Here is a 24,253-nt window from a genome sequence, read left to right as displayed (position 1 = left end):
TGTTAATAAGTTTTCAACTCAGTCGCGAATATTTTATCATATGGAACGCTCTAATTTTTCTCAAGGTCGGTATTTCAGAATGCGAGATACGAAATCTCGTATAATGTCAAGTCTATCCTATATTTAGTCAATACTAATGTTGACCCAGTCAAACGGAAAACAAGGAACAATCTTTTCATGTAATGTTTCTTGACTGTAATTTATTTCAATGAAAAACATTAAAAACCACACTTAAAAGTTCCCATTACGTTGTTTAACTCATTAAAAATTAACAAGATTTGAATAAAACATGTATAACTTCTGGGAAAAATATTTAACACATACAATTAATATCACCATGTATTTTGTTATATATTTACAATTTGATAACAGAAACGTTAAACATAACAGACAGCCTTGCCTTCGACCGAAAGATCTGTTTCAGGCATTTTTCGATGGAACGCGAGGCCAGCTAAAAATCACATAAATATAATAATATTCGCCATAATAAATTCATTACAATCCATAATATGTGTATTTAATATATGTTATTTAAATTTCCTTAAACATCTGCTTAACCAGCTCACTATCTCTTCCCGTTGTTATTCTTTCCATTACCGATCATGGTTTCTTCTTAATTAAGTCTACTATTACTCGCTTCTTCTTTAGTCTTATATTCGGATTGTCCATACTTAATGATATTTATTACGTAACTTTTTCACGAAATTTCGCAAGTCATCTTAAAAAAGACTTTATTCGGTATAATGAACTTTATTTCCTGTTTCTATTCATTCACGATGATGCTGAAAATGACCGATAAATTTTTCAATCGTATCATACAACTTGGCAAGAACATCGTACACATCCTTTGATTTATTTTATTTTAATTGCTTAATTGTATGTACAAAAAACTTTGATTTTCTTTTTTTTCATATTAACACGTACTCTTCTTTTTAAGCTCGGCCTTCATGTGGTGGTTCCATAAAAACAAGATTCTAAGTGGCTTAACCATGGAAACTTCCTTTAACGCGTTCACTGGGTGCCTGGGTAATGTTCGTGATTTGAACATTTAAAAATGTTTCGCAAATTTTGATTCCATTTGTCGTATAAATAGTAATAGAAATAAATATATAATTTCGCTTTTGATTTGATTAAGGACAGCTTGATTAGTTGACAACAGTGAAAGTGTTAAATTCTGTTCGGTGGTTAACTCTTTGAAGCATATCCTTTGAATGTTCTTACGTTGCATAAAGTGAAGTGTTATTGAAAACTGTATAACATTTACTAATTATGGCATCGAAAAATGTATCTAACGGTGAATCAGTAAGTATAATAAAAGTTGCTTACATATTAGTACAGATTAGAGTTTTATATTCAAAAATTTATTTTTTGGTTGGTTATAACGGATCGACAAAAATTTATTAACAAATTACTTAAGAAAGTTTTTTAGTGTCTTTTTTATAATTTTACAATAACGTCTATATGATACACTCGTCGCATGATATTGAATTTTGAGCATTTAGAACAATGAAAAATAGATGATTAGGGTAAAATGGTGCTTCAAAGAATCAAGTCACATTGGAGTAACAGTCTCTTTTATTCGAACCGACCGACGAAATTCTTTTTTTACGTGAATTTACGTGTCCAGTGGCAGTGTGTTATACACGATAACAGTGATGTTAATTTTTATGTTACATCTATACGTATTTCTTTATTTTTACAAAAACATCACGTACACTTTGAATCCAATACGAATCGACTAATTTCTTTTATGATTTTTTTCTCTTTTAATGATTTAGCATTCTAGGGATCTTTAATTACACCCACTTTCATAGTGTACAGTTTAACACGCATGTTGATTCGTAGTTTCGTAAACTGTACGGCCCGATTTACATTAGCGATTTAGTTATCTGTGATTACCGCTACTGTACAGCTTGATTTGCTCTACCGACTTAGCCATGTTGTAATTAAATGTTATGCAATGGCTTCTCTGATTATGAGATGCTGGATGAAATATCACATTCTAACATAGCTCGAACTGTAATCGAATTACCATAGAATGACAGAAATTGTTTCAATTTTCTTCAGAGCTAGATTGCCGTATCCTAATAACGAATCATTTGTTAAATCTTCTTTCTAAATAGGAAAATAACAATATTTTTCTCTATATCGTAACTAGGTAATTAAAATTTGAATAGGTGTAAATCGAGCCTTTTTCACGTGATCATTTTTCATTCAATTTCCCTTCGCTTTCTGTATTTTTCTTTTTTTTTTTTTGTCAATAGTATACGTGGTAGTTCGAGTGAAACGAAATCTTCTCTCTGGAAGATTTCTCAATGTTACCAAAAGCGTAAAAAAGATGGTAATTACCCACACTCCATTTCACAAACGTTCATCGTCGGAACGGCATGTTTCGAAAGCGTCGCTCAGTCAGTTTGTTTTTCTTTCGTGAAATGGAATCGTTTCGAATTACGGTATTACAATAATTAATGGGACGAGGTTGAACGATATTGTTCATTGACGATCGAAGCTTTTGATTGACGAAAGAGAATTCATTATATCAATATATGTAAATCCAGATATTTCAATTCCATTTTTGTGCTTGAACCGAAGGAATTGCGATCTCTTTTGATTTTTCAATATTATTTTCATACACATATTGAATTAAAAACATTGTTATGAAGAATTTTGTACTTGAAGCATTTAATGGTAGTGTGGTGATTTCGGTTGTTCAATACTGTCCGCTTTTCCATATATTTCTTTATGAAATTTTATAAAAATTGATGCTTAACGATAATCTCCTTGTACTATGGTATATAAATTATGATACTTAAAATTCGTATAATTTTAATCAATGTTATTAATATCGAAATGAAATATCTCAGAGATTATAATAGCAAAAGATGGACGGCCCATTGTGTCGTATGTGTCAATAAGGTATCTGTTATCTTAAATCAAAGACAGAAATTCGAATTAACTTAACATTCGATTAATCTGTAGTATTTCCATACTTTACAATAATATCGTATTTAGAAATTCTTTGATCAATCAAAAGCAAAATCGAGTCGATTCGTCGTCGAACGCATTTTTTACAATGATGATTTGAGCGCTAATGATCTCGCACACTTACACTTTGTAACGTTTACAGTCAATTGTAGGAAGAATAAAATGAAAAACAGAATGGGAAAACGATTGAAACGGACGATCAAATTGTACGGGACACGAGTACATGTCTTCTTAGAAAGTAGCAAACATGTTTGGCTTTCACTTATGGTATAAATTCACTTTTTTGTCTTTTTATTTCATTAAATATATACAAGGAACATCTAACATCGTAGTGGATAGCGTTTTATACACGAGTCTCCATGATCGATTTCTGCTTTGAGCGTCTCTCTCCTCTCGTAATACGTAGAATTCATTATTACTGACTAGCTAGCTGAATGTACTCATTTGATTTCATTATGGAACGATTCCTTCTTCTTTGATTGAAGTACGATCAATCATAAAAAGAAAGTCGTCAATCTTATTTTCATGATCTTTGGGTATCGGAAATTTCCATTATATTCACGATTTATCTATCATTATCAATCACGATAAGGTTCTGGTATCCGTCGAAACACACGATTCAAGATTTTTCTTTTCATTTCGTTCGTCTAAAGGAATTTAAAGAGAAATCTACTCGATAAAATTCAGTTTCGAATTTCCCCTATTCGCACCTTATCTTGCAGTTCCTATATAAATGTCCTTATAAAACTTTCGATAAACTTCATTCTTTTAATCTTGCCACAATTTCATCATTTGAATTAGTTCCTCGAAAATTCCCACGAAGTCGCATTTTCTTTCTTCAAATTTCACGAGTACCTTTAACTCTTCTTCGTCGACGAATACCGGATTCTTCTCTTCCCTATATTCTTCGAATGTTCCTTTAATTTCAAGAAAAAGCTGCATTTACTGCCCCCCTCCGTTAGCTTTTGTAGCGCGTCGTCGTCAACTGGACGATGGAAATGGAAAACGGTACAAGCTTTCAGGCCAGGTACCAGTCGAGCGTTGTTCGCTGGAATTTCGATGGAATATTCCTGAAAGAATTTTTCCTCAGAGTGTTGTTTCGAGTATATCGAATTCATAGGATAGAACTTGACTGGCATTGACGAGACGCTGTATTTTTGATGTTATTTAGAGCAACGTCGATGCCGTGAGAACGTCCGGCACGACTGGTTTCGGAGGGGGGTCCAAACATCACACTCTCATCTCACTCATCGTAGCTTGGGACACACGACTCGATACGGTGGCATTCTGCAACAGGGGCTGGTTCTCGGGAGGACTCTTTGCTCGGGGGGGTGGTGGGGCTCTTGGTACTGTCAGATGTATGGATCCGTTTGGTGGACCCTAAAATTTCAAAATAGCGTTAGAAAGGAGAAATTTAAATACTTTTTATTATTGCTAGACGATTGAGTCTAACCAATCTTTCATACGTGGAATATTTGTAAGTTTAGGTAATTTGAACGATAAAAACGAAAGGACCATTTTGATATTTTCTTAGGAAATAAAGCGATTTAGCGGAGCAACTTAATTATCGAGCATGAAAGACCAAAAGATGGTGCGATGTACTGTAAAAAATAAACGTCACATTTTGTATGTCGAACTAATTTTTAATTCGATCGTCACCTCTGTGAGAACGCCAGGAAATTTCGCTTCGTTAATTCGCAGCATGTCTTTCAGGAAGGTTCTAGAACTTTCCAAGGGAAATTGAAATTTTCGGCGAAAAAAGAAACGAAAATCGAAATAAGTATGAAGGAAAAAGACGAAAGTTGGAGATTCGTTTTAATGAAGTTTGTCGCCGTCGTCATCTCCACCAAATCTACGGAAATTCGCTAACAGGATAAAAGGGATGGTACCATCCGCCGTCAAAATAATCACCGCGCCGTGGAACGTCAAGAAGAAGCTTCCCCGTTGTAAATTTCACCTGGTCAGACTTTAGCAGTTTTAAAAGCTCCTTAATAAGATTATGAATGGAGCTTCCAAAGGCCGTAGCTCGTTAAAACAGCGGAAGTTTCTTAAATCAACATGGTGAGTACAGAGGTCCTCGATCTTAACGTCATGAACAAATTCGCTGTTTCTGGTTGATGGATATTACGAGATATTCCGTTTGTAGTATATCTTCTACGTTCTTTTCAAGACAAACTAGTTGATATTGAACATCGTGTTTAAATTTTGTTCGATGCGACGTCTAGATTGTCTTGATTATGGTGCAAGAAGGGTTTTATCTTGTTTGAAGAGAAATTTCGTACATGAGTAGGGCAATTTTTGGGAACGGTGTACAAATGAAATAAATGGAATCCAATAGAGCAATAAAAAGAGATTAATACAAAAACAAGGAGAGGTATGGAATTTTTGATTGACGATGGAATTTTATGAGACTCCATTCCTCTATCTAATTGCGATACGCAAACGTTGGAGTAAAATGACTGACTCTCACTTGGGTTTGTGCATTCATGTCCTGTATGACGGAAGCTCGGGGAAGAGTGGCATGCTGTTGCTGATGTTGCTTTTGATAATGGTGTTGATGAGGCAACGTGTGAGTTCCCTGGCCCTGTTGGAGAAGCGTGTTGGGATCGTTCGGAGGGCCTTTCATAACGTTCCTGGAACGACGATCGATCGTTACGAGCTTCGTAACAGTTACGGATTATACGTAATTATTGGTCAACTGAATGCGTCGCTACATTAACGTCGAACAAGAATCATGCAATAGGGTGTATTGGGGGAAAAGGTGGCCATCGATGATATAAATACGAAAGGGTGATATGAGAAGCTTATTTACAAGATGAAACGACGATAAAATGATGGATGGTATAATTTCTGATTTGATTACAAACTATTACAAACAAGGGATAGTAAGAGTATTGTTTAACATTAGGGAGCTTATGTGAGCATTGGGGCAAATATCATTAACGAATTTATGACCACCTTTTCATTAATCTCCTACATTGTGTCTTTAATAATTTCATTTACACCATCTGGTTAAAGCTAAATTAACTTTGGTACAATTTCGTACTTTCGGATTCTGTTTTGTGAATATATTTGCAGTTAGCGAGAAAAATCGACGTTACAAAGCTTTAAAAGAAGCTATACCTTCTCAGCATTTCGTTCTCGACATCGACGATAACTTGACCGCTTCCGGGGAAATGAGAATGCGGCGGAGGCGGTTGTTTGAGCTCGGAGAAACCTCGTGGTCCGCACTGTTGGTTTAACATTTGTTGCTGCTGAAGGCTTTTTACCTCGAGTCTTGTTTTGTCTCTTTGATAGTAAACTCCCGCAAAAATCAGCACGTTCAAAATCAGTAAACTGCATCCGATCGCGATTGTCACGCTCAAAGCTGTAGAGTATGCAGCGTACCTGTAGAAAGAATAAATTATTTACTTCTTATTATTCAACCAGATTTCATTATTTCTATTTTATTCGCACTTGGAACTTGAATACTCTCTTTTGATAAAGAAATCACTCATAGTTAACATTAGTTCTGAAATCTCAGAAGAAAACGAACCGAGAAATTTTTCTCAACTAGGGAAGCAGCTGTTTTATAGTAGCTGGTAAAAATAAGAAAGACATGCGTTTATAATTGAGCAATTCTGGCTATCCGGTTTAGCAAATGCATAGACGATGTTCCAAAGATGCAAAGACAAGGAGTAGCACAGCAAGGTACTTTATTAATGTTTTCATTACGATGAAATTGCTTATTACGCACCCAGCTGCATCCAGGCTGGCCAGAGTGTCTGTACTGGCGTTATGAACGTTCTGCAAATTCGTGCTCTGAATGTAGCTAACACACGTGGCAGCATTGTAGTCTGTGGTGGTTGGTGGTTCGGTGGTGATGTTCTTCCTTCTGAATTCTTCGCTAATCCTGCTCAGAGGATCCGGTCTCACCGAGCCATCGTACAGGCTAGGGTCCGAGTGTCCACGAAATAGATTGTGCCTGGAATCCACGTCTTCCATTCCAGCTCGATGGAGTTCCGGAACGAGGCGAAGCCAAACAGACAGCTGATGAGCTCTGTAATGATTCTTCATCTTTGGCCTCATACCTGAAAAAATAGGAGAGAAGTATAAAATTTGTATAAATGATTACGAAGAGTTTTTACGAGTGAAGATAGATAGAATCTTTTCCATTAAAGAAATCAATTGTTTCTTTTCCTCGTAATTTCTCGATCTTTGTCTTTTTTTCGTCGTATTGCTTTTAATAGCAAAAGATTCTGGAATTTATTGTTTACTTTTATACTTTAAGGGCTAATATCTCTCCATCAGTTCGATGGCTGATAAAATATGAATGACGCTTATGAAATCGTGAGTTAGTTGTACCGATGGTCCTTTAAACAGTTTTGAAAGACTTCTCGTGTACAATGCCATTAACGGCGCGCAAAACGAGCATCGGTACGCTTCATAAAGCGTGCTTTATTAAAAAAGTTTTAGAAATCGTCTGATCGAAATCTTTATTGCTTTCGTTGTATTTAACATTCTGAAATCTCCGACTAGCAATTAAGATTTCTTCTACGAGGAGCTCTTCTATTCTATACGTTATAGTCGAAATTATCGGTTCAATGAGTAGCGCTTTTCAAGAAAAGATTTTAGTTCCAACCTTGTGAATGCTGGAAAAACCGCGTACGAGTTTCGTGAAAATTTCATTCGAATATAAAGACATTTCAACCGGGCGTGTCAGAGTTGAAGAGTTCCTTTCTGCTCTGCTTTCCTTTTTTCTTTCTCCCCGTTAGTATAAGTAAAGAACATTTCTTCGCTTAAAAATCCTACTTCTCAACTCGGAGATGAAGCAATGCCTTCGTATAATTTAGCAATGGTTTTGCTACGTTACGAAAATTGACTGGTTTAAAGAGAAAAATTCAAAGATTTTAAGATTCTGAAATGTACACGACTAGCTAAATAATTCTATCGTTCTATACGGCGAGAATTGTGGTGTAGGTACGACAGATCCGTTCGCATCTGCTTTTGATGTCCTGGATACGAGCGGTTGTATAGTAGTTGTCGCGGTTCCGTTGCCGATTCTCTGTGACGGTGAACAGTGTCGAAAGATTGGACCGTTATTCGATCCTCCAACGGCTGGACACGGACATATGCCAGGTGTCATGGTCAAATGGGGACGCGAGATATCAGCCGGAAATTTGGAAATTACTAGAAAGGTTACGGATAGAACCTGGTGAAATTGCGATCGGCATTGGGGAAACGTTAATTAGATTCGATTTTTTGCGGAAAGGACGGTTCAAAGCAGAAGTGCGAGTAATTAAAGCGGAACATGACCGACGAATTTGTCATTGTCGCGAACGAGAGAACGACCGGCGTGTGACAGCGTACGCGCATAAAACAATGAAATTAATGAAAATAATTCTCTACTTGCGTACGAAGTTCTATGTTATATATTATTCGCTAAAATGATAATAGAAAATTTTGAGGAATTCCGGAAACCTATTTTTATATTTTCACTTGTATAAATGAGCTTGATGCTCCTTCCTGAATTACCGTTATTACAATGCGTTTCCATGGCGCGACCCGTTGAATTATCAAACGTATCCTCGCAACGGTGAAAGAACATATGCGAAGTTTCGGTCCCAATTAAACGCGAAAATAAATTATTAACACAAGCAAAACGGATTAAACGCAATTGAAAATTTATCCACGTGTTAAGCTAGAATAATCCCGTCTGTCCAACGGAAATGCAATCAAACAAAGACTAATGTGATTCCTTCGTTTTATTCGATGCTTGATCGAATTAACTCGACAATCCACTACGTTTTTATCCTACGTTTTATACGCGCGTAATTTTATGCGTTTTTAACTGGATACGCCTCCATCGAGCGACATGACTTAAATCTCCATGGGCAATTGGTAATTTCACATTAGATTTCGCGTACAAAAGAATTTACTGCTATTAAGCTGTTTAAGTTACGAACGTAGCTGCATGCCAAATAGGACGAGTTCGCTTAGCACGGAGAAGCCGGAAACAGATGCGAGAAATAATATTGGGTGTAGTTGTTGCGCCGCGTCTCTCCGTGACATTCGATTTCCGGTATTGTACGCGTCAAGATGCTTGATACTTAGAAGTCTGGATCATCGACAATCCACTAGACACGGGATAGGAAAAATGAATTTCTTTGAGCTTAATGCCGTGTAGTTTGCGACAAGTGGCTCGAAATTTGGCTCTTTCCACACGGGATATTGGATAGTAGAAATATGTGAAAATGAAACTCGCGCTTGTCTATCGAGCAAAATCTATTGTACAAAGAAACAAAGCATCGTTGAAATATCAGTGTCAACTACGATAAAATTCGTTCGGAAGTGATTCAAAGCAAAACACGATAGCGACGAAATTCGTTGAACGGTGAATTCGACTGATAATTAATCTTCTTAGATTTTTTCACATGACACAACAACTGTGGTCGTTTGAAAATTGAGATTCACGGTCTCGTGAATATTTCGGATTTGTCGCGAGAAATTCGCGTGCTTCCAGCAACGACGCGGCGCTTCTTTTTCCGTCGGTTATCATCCGATACAGTTGACTGTCCCCGAGTGATAACGACCAACTGGACGTTTCGTTTCACCGACAAAATTTATTTTTGTTCCGTGTACTCTACGGCTGATCGAATTGTGTGTATCGTTACGACTCGAAGAAGCTGTAAATCGATTCGGTTTATGATATCTCTATGTTAGAGATGGTTTACGATACGATTTTCTCTCTACGCTTGATTTCTTACGAGACCTTGACAGTTGTTTCTGGACACAGGATAGTTGTCTCACGATTAATGTATTGATTCACTGTGAAGGTTTCTGTCGGTCTAAAGTCTAAGCGCTTGATCCTTAAAATCTCTTAAAAACACGAGGTGGATATTATTATTAAACGTGTTGGTTGGTTTATTAAGGAGACGAGTGATAAAATTGTAATAGTCGATCGTATTAAAATCACTTTAAGTACAAGTATAAAGATAGTACATATATGCCGGTCGTAATCGTCGCTCGCTCAATGCTACTGTTCGACTCTACGCTCGCTATTCGACTGTATGACTCGCTATATTGATTCGCTATAATGACTGTCCTAGAGAGCACGTTCGTCTATTTGTATCAACCGGTGGTATTATAAAAGGTGCAAATGTAACTCTGGTTGACGATTACAAATAACGGCGATAATGTTTTGTTCGAAGTTTGTTTACCTTTGAACCTAGCAAACCAAAACAACGTTGGTATTCCAAGGCACAATAATATGCTCTCGTTGACTCATGTGCTGCTACAAACATGTGCATGCTCATTTAATGATAGGTCAAGATTATTCGGCGACACACCAAGATAATTGCAAGATTTTTACGAGGTTCCTCCAAGACCATTCCAAGATTATTCAAAGTTTATGTGAATATCGTTGAATATCCGAATTTGTATCAGCAGTTTTATGCATAAGATTCTTTTTTCTCGAGTTGCTAGGAGCGTTCTCTAAAGAGCGGAACTACGTGTTACCTGGAAAGCACCGCGATTCGAATACTTGAGATAAGTTTAATGTGATTTATTGCAAATCGAACGTGCTAACCGCACTTAAATATTGATGTATGCGGTGTCAGAAATTCTGGCCGCGCGAGAGCTTCTAGAAATTGGTCTCTCTGTATGGGTAGTCACGAGACCGACCATTCCGTATCCTCGGAATGTTTGACAACGAGTTCCGTAGATCGGGAATGGCAAACGCTTTCATGCGAGGATTTCCGTTCCTCTAATAGTATCGAACTTATCACGAGAGCATGGAAACCCGTGTAGTACGAGGTAGAAGAAGAAAAGCAGGAAATGAATTTGCGCACATTTTCACCATCACGTGAAAACGTTTTGACGCTTTCTTTTTCTCATTTCCCATCAGCCGATTCATCGAATTTCGATCCATTCAGCGAACTCCTTCAGATACTCTGGATTGTCTCTCGACACATTTTCCACGCTCCACCGCATATGGAACATGGCATTCTATGATATTCTCCAAGTTCGACTCAGACTTGCTGATTTCTCTGTGCTGTGGCGCCTAAGAAGTATTATATTCTTTCCTTTGAATCGACGCTTTTAAAACTGCTCTAGAGAATTATTACACGAAGTAATAAGTTTACTTGAATTTGTATCTCTTTTTTTTTTATTTGCTCGACTAAATGGAATAGAGAATTCTATGCAATTTTCAGAGTTCTTTAGAGTTACTTATTGAGATAACTCGGTTCCTCGGGTAAGAACGAAACTCTGGATGAAACTCTAGTTCCAAATTCACGTTGACGCGAACTAGTCTCTGATGAGGAGACACTTTAGTCGACAAAGTAATCCGGGAAACCCCGTATATGTCGTGGACACGCACGTATATATCCAGACCTAACGACTTATTCTTTTAAGACGCGCTAAAACTTCTGAAGGACGTCTTTCCTCCGCAGACGCTATATTCTCTTGACTTTTCGAGAGTGTGCCTCACCCAGAAATATCCCGATGCTGGCTTCACAAAATAAAACGAATAGAAACCCAACGCAGTAGATAAGCCATGACGTAAACGTCAACACATATCTCATAAAAATTTTCTGCTTCTGTCGTGATGCGCATCATCTTTTCGTTCTTTGCTTCCCTCCCCCTTCCCCTCAACTTTTACAGTTTTCGTTCCGCATTTCAGGTAGCAGCTTCTCGAATTCTCCTTTTCCAATCTTTCTTCGAGTTTCGTGCTCTTTTTACTCATCGATAGCTTTTTAAATCCTCGCCGGAGTCATGTAAAGAGGAATAAAAGAAGTTGCTTGATATTCTTTATACACTCGTCACAGCCATACTCGATCAACGCGACCGGAAACAGCTAGATTTCTTTCGAGTAACACCGTGTCTCAGTATAAAATAAATCCGTCCTTTCTTTTCCTGGATAACTTCTCTGACATAGCGTATCGTAGAATACGCGAATCGCGAGAACCATCCTTTTCTACCAATTAATGGAATCGGACGTCGGTTCAGTTTTTCAATTTTCACGAATTTTCTTTGTCATAATCTCAACGGAGATCATTACAGGAATTATAATTTTGCTCGTACACGGTAGGATCGGACGTTCTTGTTGACTTTTCTCTATGTGTTTTTCCTCTTTCCTCTCTTCAGGAAGAAATTTCGTACGAGTAAAACGGATTGAAGCAAAGCGGATGAACGGAAAATTAGAAATAGGTTCGTTAGTTACATAGTGCATTTGTGTTATTTTCAGAACTATGACTTTGAAGTTGGAACAACTCAGAAATATGGTTTTATATTTGACCTTTCAAAGGTTGGTGTGATTTGCTTTTTTCTTTGAGACGGGCAGCACTTCCTCTTGATTTAAACCCGTGAAACATTTTATTTGCGAGTATAGTCGGTTTGCACCAGATTCGGTTGGAAAACAAACAACATTTCTCTAGGATCGAGTTCGTATAATCTCGATCTTCTACCGGTGAACATTTTTTTCGAATTCTTTTGTAGATCGAGTAACTGCAATTTTTTTTAGGATTCATGTTTTCCATCTGTAATATTGGCGATATTAAATTCCCTCGAAACGCACGAGGCCAGTTTCCACTTCAACTTCGTCATATTGTATCCACGATATCTCGGATCTTTCTCTCAATTCACAATGCGTTTTACATTATCCGATGAATTTTTTAAATCGCCATCGTTTCCGTGTTTAATTCATGCGTCTTTATTAAATTCGACCCAGCCGCTAAAGAACGGCCTCGAGTTTCGTCCGTTAATTAAACGAGATCGTGCTCTCGCGTTCTTCCACGAATACTACCAGACGTTTGAAATATGATTTCCCTTGGAGAGACGTCTGTCCTCGTTGAGAATGAGTCTCATCACTGCGATCGCATTCAGAAAGGATCCTCCTATATCTCGATGAGAATACAAGTTTTCTTTCCTTTGGCCAGGTTCGAAGAGCCGCCAAAAGCAAGGAAACAACCTTACGCGTCGCATGATCTTGGAATTAAATTTCCATATCGATGCCTCGCTGGAAATCTCGAGACCGTTCGCTGGATTTCGAATCTTTCGCAAAGGATCCTCGTTTTCCATTATTCTCTCCATGTAACGTTCTCTCGGCTGGTGTTTTTCGTTCGCGCAGCCGTACAAAGCTGTTGTTCTCCGTTGGGGCGTTACAAAACGAAACGAAACACCGTCAGAAATAGGTCCTCGAACGCACCTTTCCGGCCTTGTCTGCGAGGTTACGAGCCTTCGATATTAGATTGTTGTTAAGATTTGCTACAGTGGATTGACTTTATGACGCGCGCGTGACTTTTTCACCCACCAGCAGATTTAAGATCGTCGTGTGTGCAAACGAGTGTTGCGTTAGCACGGTGTTCGCGTTTATAGCCGATGCAGAGGTAGAGAAGTTGGAAATTCGAAGCGGGACCCGACTGTGTCGTAAATCCACGGGAACGTGCGCGGAACGTATGCGAATTTTAGATGGCTGCCACGGATATCTTCGTTATTCTTTAGATCAATGCGTCCCTGTCGGTAATATCTTATTTTCAGAGAAATATTATTAGTGAAATATCGAAAATCATTAGATTCCATTACCTATTACCTTCAGGTATATAGGAATTGGTAACAAGTTCGCAATTTCCAAGCGTTTACCTGTTCTTCGTCTATAGATAGGAATTCGTATCGAAATTGGTTCGACCCCGTTAGGTTTTCTTTCCACGATGTTTCCCCGCGATTAAACTTGTGGCCAGCAAAGCGACGGAAATTGATACAACGAGATTGTTCCTCGCGAGCCATCGGGTGCCAGCGTCGTCGACCAATGGGAGTCTGCCGGCTGGCAATGCCACGGCTTCCGGCAGAATTATTGTCGGAGTTGTTGCTATTAACGGAAATGCGGAACTACGAAACCATAGAAGCCGAGAGCCGTAGAATCGTCCTCGAAATCCGTGAAAGCGGTTACACGACGCCAAACGACCGTCTACTCGCAAATTGCATTCGCCTTTGTCCTCCTCCCTGTTGTTTCGTCGTTTCGTCATAATCGTCTCTTTTCTCCTGTTTCCTTTTCACCGTGTTTCTTTTATAGTTTTGTTTTCCCTAGTCACGTTAAGCCCACTGAACTACACATTCCGATAATTGTATAACTGTTTTAGCTTTTATGCAATGTTTCATAACATTTCACGGCCGATAGCTACTCGTAGAAAGAGAAGCGAATATTCGCGAACACTTTCAGAGAACATAGATTCTGATTTATGTCATAAAGCATGATCGCAGCTTATCATTGATTGATAGCTTTAATTTTCGCCATCGAACAGGTTCGTAGATGCTTTTGAATTTTATTTTTAAAAGATCCGATAAATTGTATTGGATTTTTGCTTGTATATTTTACAAACGTTGTAGAAATGTTTAGAATGGATCTTCACTGTCACATTAAAATAGCGTTTGACGATTTACGAAAATGAAAGATGATACCAGTTCTATTTCTACGTCGCACTGCATGCCGTAGAACCGGCCGTGTGTGTTAAATGATAATGATGCTTGAAACTATCAGCGCTAGGCGCCATTAAGAAGAAGTGTTTCAGAAGTGAAATATAAAAGGGACGTAGACAACGCTTTTCCTAAGTCGTCGTTCCTAAGTTCTTCGCATTTCTAGAATCTTTAGCAATCACGGCGATCCAGTTGCGCGAAAACTCGAAAAATCTTTATCAACGTGTTCTATGCTGCACGGGTCCACGCTGGCAATCCACTTCGCTAATTCGCTTCAATTTTATCGCTCGGATCTAAAGTTTCATTGAAATTCTCGAATATTTTTAAAACGTGTTAAAAGTTAAATAAAAAATTCCTATCGCGATGAAATCTTGATTTGTCTTAAAAGGAATTTCTGAGAGAAGTTTCTTCGAGGGAAAATGGGAGAAAGAAGATAGAAAAAGGATGGAAGGATCTGATCCACTTATTTACTCGCGGCCATTCTATTAAGCGTCGTTCGTTGCGGGACAACCGATCTGCTCGCTCGCAACATCGTCACGTAGCTGGTGGTTCGCATTTGTGGTAATTGTCGAGGTAGTCTCAGGGTCATAGGAATGGCCCGAATCTCACACATCTGGAATCCTATGATCTCACATGTCCCTCGTTTCACCTTTATCCTCATTTTGCCCTTTCCCTTGTCCATTGTCCTTTTGTCGACCACCTTAAATGTCGTCTGCTTCTTTATATTATTCTTCGTACGTTCCAATTTTCTTTTCTTTTTTTTGATAAATAGACCCGACGCGAAGTTACTTAACGTCACCTACTTACCGTTTAATGAAACAATTCTGCAATTTTTACAATGGAATCGATCGAGTTTACCTAAAATCATCGGATAAATACATAAACAGACAGATCGAAGGATCAAAGCTGAACAGCCGATTTATGTGTCGTCGCATACTCTTCAACTCACGTCTAGCGATTTGATTTGTGTTCGTGCCAATTTGCTCCCGGGAACGGGATAAGCTTGCCCACCGAGGGGATTGCTGATGCCAGTATCGTGACTCAGGAATGACTTCCTACGGTGAATCCAAAAGCAGGAAGGATGTGAAGGAATGAAGGAGGGTAATGGAGCCCTTGGGGATGCCCGGATCGCCTTCCACGCGCCTGATAGGAAGCCAGTTTCTTGCCTCTGCCTCGAAATTCTACGCTTCGCTTGTGTGCAATAATCGTAATCGAGTGACCCGTGGTGACAAAAATCAATGCTGCAAAAAGGAACGAAACGCCAATGACAATCTCTTTTCCCTCTTCCCGTAGTCTGTGAGGAGAACGTGAAATTGTTTCGTCGGAATAGTAATCGGGTTTGATGGGAGCAGTTTCCGTTTTAATCTGTGACCGTCGTTAAAGTTACGACTCTTCCTGACGCGTGATCGTCGTCCAGTTTTCACCGGAGCTAACTCCTTGACCCGAATCTCATTTTCTCTCCCCTTTGCTCTGCCGCGTATTTAGATTTCTTGAGCGTTGAAATTGTGTACTCGTTGTCACGCGTCGATCGTCGTTCGACTTCTAAACCGATTTAGCTGACCTGGTTCTTTTCGCTTTTCGCTGACTCTATTGTCCTCTTTATTCTTAAATAGACGCAGCTCTTCCTTAAGAATCAATCATATCTTAAGTCGTGATGTACCGAGCTTTCGTTTCTTAATTTTCGAGGATCTTTAAACTGTTACAGAGAATTTGCAATTTTTTCTTCCGCAGCATTTCATTCTTTAGACTTTTCTAACGATAGCCATGCTGCGTTCTTAATCCGTTCATCTTCCATCTTGATTTCTATTATACGATGGAGAAGAATTCCACGCTGTGGAACGCAGAGGAGCTAGCTAAACTCATGGACCACTAATTCGTGGTTTTTGGGGCGGACGCGACTCGCTACTTCTCTAATTAGAAGTCTCTTTCCCGACTTCCTCGACTAAGTCGCGTATCCTCTCTGTTAGAAATCCTTCTGACGTCTTATTGCACCAGTTTTCGTGCTGAAGCAAGGCCACACCGAGGGAAACGCCGAGGATGCAACGTCCAGCGTGTTATTTAATTAGTATTATTACGTGCTGTTCGAACGGAATTCTTATAGCGATGACGGCACAGCTCTCGTAACATGTTACGCTTGTGATAATTTGGAAAAATTAAATGCGATACCAGGGACAAGCACGCTGTTTCTCGTTTCTTTCATCATTCTCTGCAATTACTTTTCTCCCTTTTTCTTTTTCTTCTGCACCGGTTCCTTACCTTTCTTCCAGTTACCAGTGCAATGAATTTCTCGCGGCTCACGAGTATTCTCCAGCAAACCATAACGAGGAAAGTTCCGTACGAGATAACTTAAAGAGGATAATACAGCCCCTGAAACGATTCTATCCATCTCGTGGAAAGCTCATGGTGGATTATTGGCGTGTGAATACGCAAACGAATCTTTATATCCTTTTCCTCTTCCAAGAATATATCACGAAAAGAGGGTGCGTGCCCTCCCTCTTTTTTCATTTCAGGTAATTTCGAGTCTCGAAAATGGGACATATCGATCACGTTGCTTATATTTCACCCTACACGATTATTCCTTCACGACTATTTGTTTTCAATTTATCATCGTGGGATGCTATTTTTCCACAAATCGAATTGTTTAGCGATAACGCGCTTTCTCTTGTTTTGTTTTTGTCCGTTTTGTTTTTTCTCTGTCGAACGTAGAGTTTCGGCTCAACTTTCAGTGCAATTAAGGAATACTATGTCGTTTTTTTTATTCGGGACACGCTGAATCGATGTGGTCTTAATGGACGCCCTATTCGTCCAGCTTGGAAACGTAAGGGGGATTTATTTCCCGGCTTCTGCGTGATTTCATCTGAAGCCATTAGCACCGAGCAGGAACGGTGTGTAAACATGTTATTCGAATTCCGTCTTCATATCCGTTTTCAGGCGACGCCGCTTATTTCTCAGAAGTGTTACTTCACAGGTTAACAAGAGAGAAGAGAAGGAACGGGCGAGAGAAACGGAGGAGAAAGGTCTCCGCTAAAGATGTTGGAAACGGGGAAACGTCGAGTCAAATTAGTATGACTTGGCGCGGTGAAAATGAGAAAATAGGAGAAGAGGAAGATGGAGGATGACAGAGTTGGTCTGAAGTGGAGAAGCTTGATAGAGCTGATTCCAATTCGTATTGAATTAGTCGGGGATTACGGATCCTGGGACTTTCTACCCTTGACGCTTGGTCGTCTGTAAAGGCACTTAGATTACCGGTTCTGCTGTCTGTTAATATTCCATCTTGTTGAATCTGTCCAAACGTGTTTTCGTTCTGAAATTCGACAGGGATTTCGTCCGTTGGCTTCTGAATTTTAAAGTCGATTAATCTTTCTTTTAGCGGTTGATCGCAGTTTATTCAAAACGTTATCCGAAATTTTATTAAAAATTACATAGGAAGAAGTAACGTCTAGACGTTGCTCTTTAATATCCTCGATAACTTGTGCGAAATTTGTCCTCTCTTCTCTATTATGCATTTATTAATCTTCTCCGTGGATCCGTCTTTTCCAATTCCAAGATTTATCAAACCGAGATAATCTAACTAATAGATCGGAGAAAGATAATCGACACTCGCGTTCAATTAGGCAGGGAATGGTGTTAATTTCCGCCATGGAACTCGGTGCTGCGAAACACGAGAAACGGGTGCGATATAGCCCATCAGTGCGAAAATCCTTTGGTTCTGATAGGGTAGGGTATGGAATGACGAGAGACAGGAAGAATACTCGTATTCTCAGAGATCACCCGACAGAATCCCGTTTAGGTAGGAAATAGCTTCCCTTGTCGACGACACGGTTCCTGATCGTTCTTGTATCGAATTCAGTATCGTTGGCTCGCCAAGCTGAGCAAAGGTATCGAAGAATAATCGATCCACTTCTCAACGTTATCGTTGCTGAGATTGCCAAAAGCCTCTGCCAATATCGTTTACAAATTAACGCACATTCTCATAGTTTAGAATAGTTTCAACCGAGAGTTCCAACTTCCATAGCTTAGTTTCGCAGAATTTTAAGATGACATTTTATGATTTTTTGTACTCTCGTTTAAGTAACGACCGATTTAGTTTGACTTGGTCCCGATTTTTCAAAGTACAAAGATGTAAGTTTTTTGGTTTGTATGTCCAGGGAACAGCAAATATACTTGTTGGAAGTATAATAAATGAAAGGAGGTCATAGTAAATGAAAGAATGGTCGAGAGGGAAGATAACAAGTATTTAAAGAAGAAATTAACGTTGACGTAGTCGTAATGTTAGTTGCGTTAGTCGTCTAAATTGTTAATCGGTAAACTACTGTCGCAACTATTGCGACCGGTAGGTCGAAAGAGTAGTACTCTCAGGTAAAAAGGTGAAGCAGGGTCGAGGCCTCTATTAGCATCGTTGGCTCGGTGTATTTACATTTAGATCGAAAAATGATTTATCGCGTGTAGCCCGTTATCAGGTGTTCTACTATCCAAGAGGCCTATGAAATATTCATATCCTTTTCACGTGGCCACTCATAAAATTTTTCGCGCCCCTCTTCGCCTCTCGCTGAATTTATGGCCGGGTGATTCGGTGCTCGTACGCGGCCAGCCCCTGATTCCGGCCAATCTGGATGATTAATTAGATTCGGGTTGAGGGAATCCGCGAATATTTGGAAAACGCTTGTTGCGACGCATCTGTGACTTTATTAGGCAATCGGTCGTCGGTGAGTTGGTTAACGAATTCAAGGATACTCTGGTACAGTGTGTAGCTTTGATTATTTACTGCATGTGTAATCGTATCGCGAATCAGAGTCAGAATCAGAAAGAAAGATTTTAAGATAGCAGATAGACGCCTATCGGATCTTTTCATCGTTTCGTTTGATAAGAAATTCCAAGCATGTGTTCGTAACTGCACGTAACATAAAGCAGGCGACGACGAGTACCTTCGTCGCGGAATAACCATCGCGAAATAATCATCGCCCGAGGTGCGCGATTATGTCTGTCGAAGGTATCATCGTTATTCCATAGAACTGCGTCGAACAAATGAGTAACAGAACGCCGTGGAAGGCGTCGAGAACTGTAGGGGAGATAGAAGAGCTGGAATGTTAAGAAACGACGACGAGATACGAAGGTTGGGGAGTTGCCGTCTGAGATAGCGGAAGATAAGTCGTGTGAAAGGTGAAGGAACGAGAAGAAGGGAGAGAATAGCGAAGAAGACGCGAGGAGCCGAGTGATAGCGATGCTTCGAGAGAATACTAGAGAAACGGGCGAAGACGACAAAGAGCGACGAAGATGGCTGCAAGAGTGGCGATGGGTGTTAGAGACTGAACCGATAGGGGAAGAAAAGGGTAGAGGAGGAGGATCGAGAGACAAATTTACTTAGGTAGCTATAGGAGGGGGAAGGAGAGAAACGAACGCGGGACAAGGAATAGTTGCGAAAGAATTTCTTATTAGATTGGAAATTGAAATAAACTCTCGACAGAAGTTCGAACCTACTTCACGGCTACAATGACAATCGTCTTCTTTCTCGTCGTCGTCGTTTTTCGTCGTCGGATGCTCGATTGCGCGAGGCGAGGATCGATTTTCTTAACCGTGGAACATACCAGTGAATTCACGGGAAGTAATTGCATACCGAAACTACACGATCCCTTTTCGAATCGATGAAATCTCCGAGCTTTCCCCGTCTGTTGTTGGATTTTACCGTCGATTTTCTTTGCACCGCGAGACGTGTATAGGAGAACTCATTAACGTAAAAGTAACGTTGGAACGAGCTGGTTTTCCTGGCTTTTAACCACTTCTGTTCCTGCATTCTAGGAAAACCGTTAGTCAACCTGTGATTTTGGTCAAACTTTTTCTATTTTCCCGTAAACCCTTTTCTAAATCAGAACATAAAAAACCTGAGTCTTCAAACTGTTAAGAAATTCAGCAACTATTACATAGATGGATAGTCGGCCATCGGATAAGTGAAGGATTTTGAAGGGTGGTTTGCAAGATTAAATAAGTTTGCAAGAATAAGATAGAAGCAGTGTAGTCGATTTTTGACTCACTATTATTGAGTCACCACAACTTTCGTGGTAAGTTTTCTTTTCCCTTTCCAAGTCAATGCTTTCTTCCATTTTTACGTTTAAAATACAGTTACTACGAGCCAGCCAACTCGATAAACTCGTTGACCAAGTTTTTACCACACCTGCTGACACTGGAAGAGTGTTTTCCAATTAAGATTTTGTTTCTCTTTTCTTTCGATAGAGTTTGACGTCTAATTTTACTGCAGATCTATGATGCAACATGGTATACTCCAATGTTGCAAGAAAATTACATCGTTTTACACATTTAACAGTTCCATGCTTCGTGAATCGATTACATTTGAAAGTGGCTCAAGTAAAAACCACGATCTCTTTGATACAGGAACATAATGTACCGGATATCTTCTTTCAATTTACCAATAGATAGACGTATATGCCTCGAAAATTCGAGTCTAACAGGACATCGTTGCACCGCCTCATGAAATTTTAACGACACGCTCGCGATCTCATTCGACCTCTCAGGCGTTCGATTTCTTCCAATTCCATATGTTTAATAGTACGACACATTTTATACAGTTATACATGTGCTACCTTATACGAGATATATACAAAATAGTTCGATATAAAGAAATATTTTGATTCTGCACTCGTCAAGTAAAACTCGCTAAAAGCGAATATAGATTAAGAACGAGGGAAAACGTATTCACCACCGAGGGTTCTTTTATTTTCTGTCGTTTCGGAGATGCTTATACTTCTTGCAAAGGGCTTAAAACAGAGGGAGATACTGTTATTTGTCACTTTTTCTTTCCGCGGATTTGGCGTCTCCTATCCGTGAAATCACTGTCTAAATGGGGAAAAGGTAGATAGAGCTTTGACGGTGATTCGCTTAAACGAGGCGAGTCAAGAGGGGACGTCTTATCGGTGAAAGCTGAAGTGTCCATAATTTTGTCCGGAATTATCGGCGGCTTCGAACGAGAAAAATTGTTGCATCCATTGAACAAAGTATATTCGTGACGAATGTCTTCTAGATGCTGGCTTGATATTGCTTTGCTCTAATTTACTTTCTTACTCGACGAATTTTTAATAAATCTACCAATTAATTCGTCTTAGAATTCTACAAGTTTTTATTAACATTATAATGAAACTCGTTCCCGCAGCATCGGATGTTTAATTAAAGCCTATTTTAAAATATTTTCATGACAATGATACGCCAAAATCATTTCGTAAATATCTTATACATGTCGAGAGGATGTTGGAATTATTGCTGCGTCGACGGTCGGGGCATTAACCTGCATATCGAGTACCGATCGAGAAAAGACTGAGTATCTGACCTATTTTCAAATATTAAGATTCATCAAAATCGTAGAAATTTCTATGTCAACGTGGTAATAGCATGTTTGTACGATTAAGTTTACGAAGAAAATATTTACGCGATACTCTTCTTCCGTTACATACGTGGGATTTCACGGAAGGATTTTACCATCTCATCGCGGAATGTAAACTCGTATTAACTTTCGAAAAGCGTTGCTGCTACGACAATTATTTCTTAAGAACTACCAGCTAAGCTGTGAGTTATGCTCAACCAAAACCGCATTTCCCGGTTGAATTCCACTTGCTAGATTTTGCTCTGTTCGTTAGATTCGATAGCAATTACTTTGCCCCAACGTTCCTTGGTAATCTCGAGACTGCAACTGTTATGTTAAATATTCCTATTCCAACACAGTCGACTGTAATTGCAAAACGTTTCTAAAGTCAACGAAGCTCGAGACAGAAAGAGAGATATAATTTTTACCTTCGCCAATTGGTGTTTTCCAGTAGAAAATTCTCCCACTTTCACGCGTTTCGCGCGATAGTGTTCTAGACACCGCTTTTCGATATCGTCGTGTATATCTCAACACTTTCTATTTGTTGTCGATGACCGAGAAATTCGCGGAATTCGCATTAGTAAAATCTTCTCTTTGAATCAGACATTCGAACTAATTGAAATAAGCCCCCTTGCGCTGGGCCAAATATCTTTGATATCCAATAACGTCTGTCGGCAGTATGTGTCGCTTATTCAGAATGCCGGTCGCGTGAATATCATCGTAAAGACCGATTACGAAGGCGAGCATCATCCAGTTCGTTGTAATAGGAAAGTCGAGCATCGATTTGCGGATTTTACCAGGTTCGTTGAATTCGGCTTGCAATTAGTGGCCTCGACCCGGGAATTCATCGACACGAATTCCTGCACGTTCTTCTCCCAAGGATTCGATTCTCGTCCAATAATCACGCGCTGGTTTTGCCGTGTGTTGGGCCGCACATAAATCAACCGCGAGAGAGAAGGGGAGAGTGTTCTCCCGTGAATTGAAGCGAGCGGGCAGCAACCACGCGATTACAGACCGCGTTTGGATCAAGTGAACCGTATCGTGACCAGAATTTTCCGATCGTCGTTTAATTATAAAATTTAAACGAATCCCTGCTGGCCGATGCTACCGACAAATTCGTCCCACTTTTCGTTTTTCAGCTACAATCCTTTTTTTCCTTCTACATTCTCAGGTTGTATTATCGAGGCGTAAGTTTCTCTCGCGTCTATCGCAACAGATAACTTTTACAATCGAATGGATTCGTGTTTTCATTGATGTTGCAAAGTAACCATGCCACTTCTTCCTAGCAAAATATTCGACTATCGCAAAGGATAATTCAGAATCTAGGCACACAGGGTGAACGTACAAAGTAAACGACCAAACAAACGCAAAATAAGGAGGATAAGCTGGATTATGTCGCGACAAAGAGGGCGGTGGGAGACGATTAGACTCGAATATACCGTTCTAACCGTCGGCAACGTTACGAGAGTGGAAATTCCGGATAGGTAGGAAATGGACCGTACGCTTGGTTCCTCTTGTTCCTGTTTTAAGCCACCGCGGTTATACGCAGTCGGAATCTCGATGTTCCACGAGGACGTCGTCCGTTATGACCGTGCCAGTGAAATCGTATTTCTAACGTGGTCGTTTCTTGTCACCATTCAAGTGCGGCTTCCGTAACGACATATATGGCGGCATGGCTGCGGTCGAGATAACCAGAAAGTATCGCCGGCAGACTTGGAATTACGCGAAGTAGGGCTTCCGTGTCTTTTCTGGGCGTCGATCTTTCTTACTACACCTTTACTCGCTTGGAAATTTATTGTATTTGCCGGCCATTTTTATTCTTCGTCAGCCACCGTCTTTGCGTCCTTATCGACACCACTAAATTACATATATGGGTTCAAAAAGCGTCGCATGTTATTAAAGAGACTTTGCGGGGGGCAGATATTATGCCGTGATAAGCGAAAATGGATTTTTCTACGTGGAATATTCCAAAGCCCAAGAATTTTAAGCTGTACGCTTATCTGTATGTGTTCATTTTTTTCCACGAAGAATATTCGATGCGATCTGCAGATTTATAATTGTCGGTTTTCACGTGACAGTGAATTATACGATTTGAATTGTTTGGAAAGTTGCATTTGTTACTGCATGCATTATAGTTGATACAAGAAGGATGTTAAAGAGTTTCGACCGGTGGTGTTGCTGGCAGTGATCGAGCAGTCTTTGTCGCTGGAATTTACGAAACGTGCACGCCAGCTTACATAACAAATTATCCAAGTAATAGTTTAATATCTTACTCGAGGAAGAGGAAACAGGCGGACAGTCACGCGTTCCTCTACTACCGAGTTTCCCTCCTGGGGAGGAACAGCAAAGGGATTCGTTATAACATCAGGAACTTCTGTAGCTTTAATTAACTGGATTTATATCACGTAACTGTACTAACGTTTAATATAGTTTAGTTTAATTCGACCG

General features: G+C 39.6%; 1 protein-coding gene across 3 annotated transcripts in view; it reads right to left on the bottom strand.

The window, feature by feature from the left end:
- Positions 1-5: 5 nt before the first annotated feature.
- Positions 6-24,253, bottom strand: part of NLG-4 (neuroligin 4) — a 261,998-nt gene continuing 237,750 nt past the window's right edge. For 2 of the 3 annotated variants that reach the window (XM_033345629.2, XM_076621322.1), the window contains exons 11-14: positions 6,722-7,055; positions 6,109-6,372; positions 5,456-5,618; positions 6-4,365 (exon numbers count right to left, since the gene is read on the bottom strand). In XM_033345629.2, the coding sequence (XP_033201520.1) occupies positions 4,216-4,365; positions 5,456-5,618; positions 6,109-6,372; positions 6,722-7,055 (911 nt within the window). In that variant the 3' untranslated portion in view covers positions 6-4,215. The remainder of the gene's footprint in view (positions 4,366-5,455; positions 5,619-6,108; positions 6,373-6,721; positions 7,056-24,253) is intronic. The other variant, XM_033345630.2, reaches the window with a different exon arrangement.

Source organism: Bombus vancouverensis, chromosome 9, assembly GCF_051014615.1.
Source record: "Bombus vancouverensis nearcticus chromosome 9, iyBomVanc1_principal, whole genome shotgun sequence".
NCBI lineage: Eukaryota > Metazoa > Arthropoda > Insecta > Hymenoptera > Apidae > Bombus > Bombus vancouverensis.
Note: the sequence above shows the minus strand (reverse complement) of the source record. Positions and strands in the feature narration are given on the sequence as shown.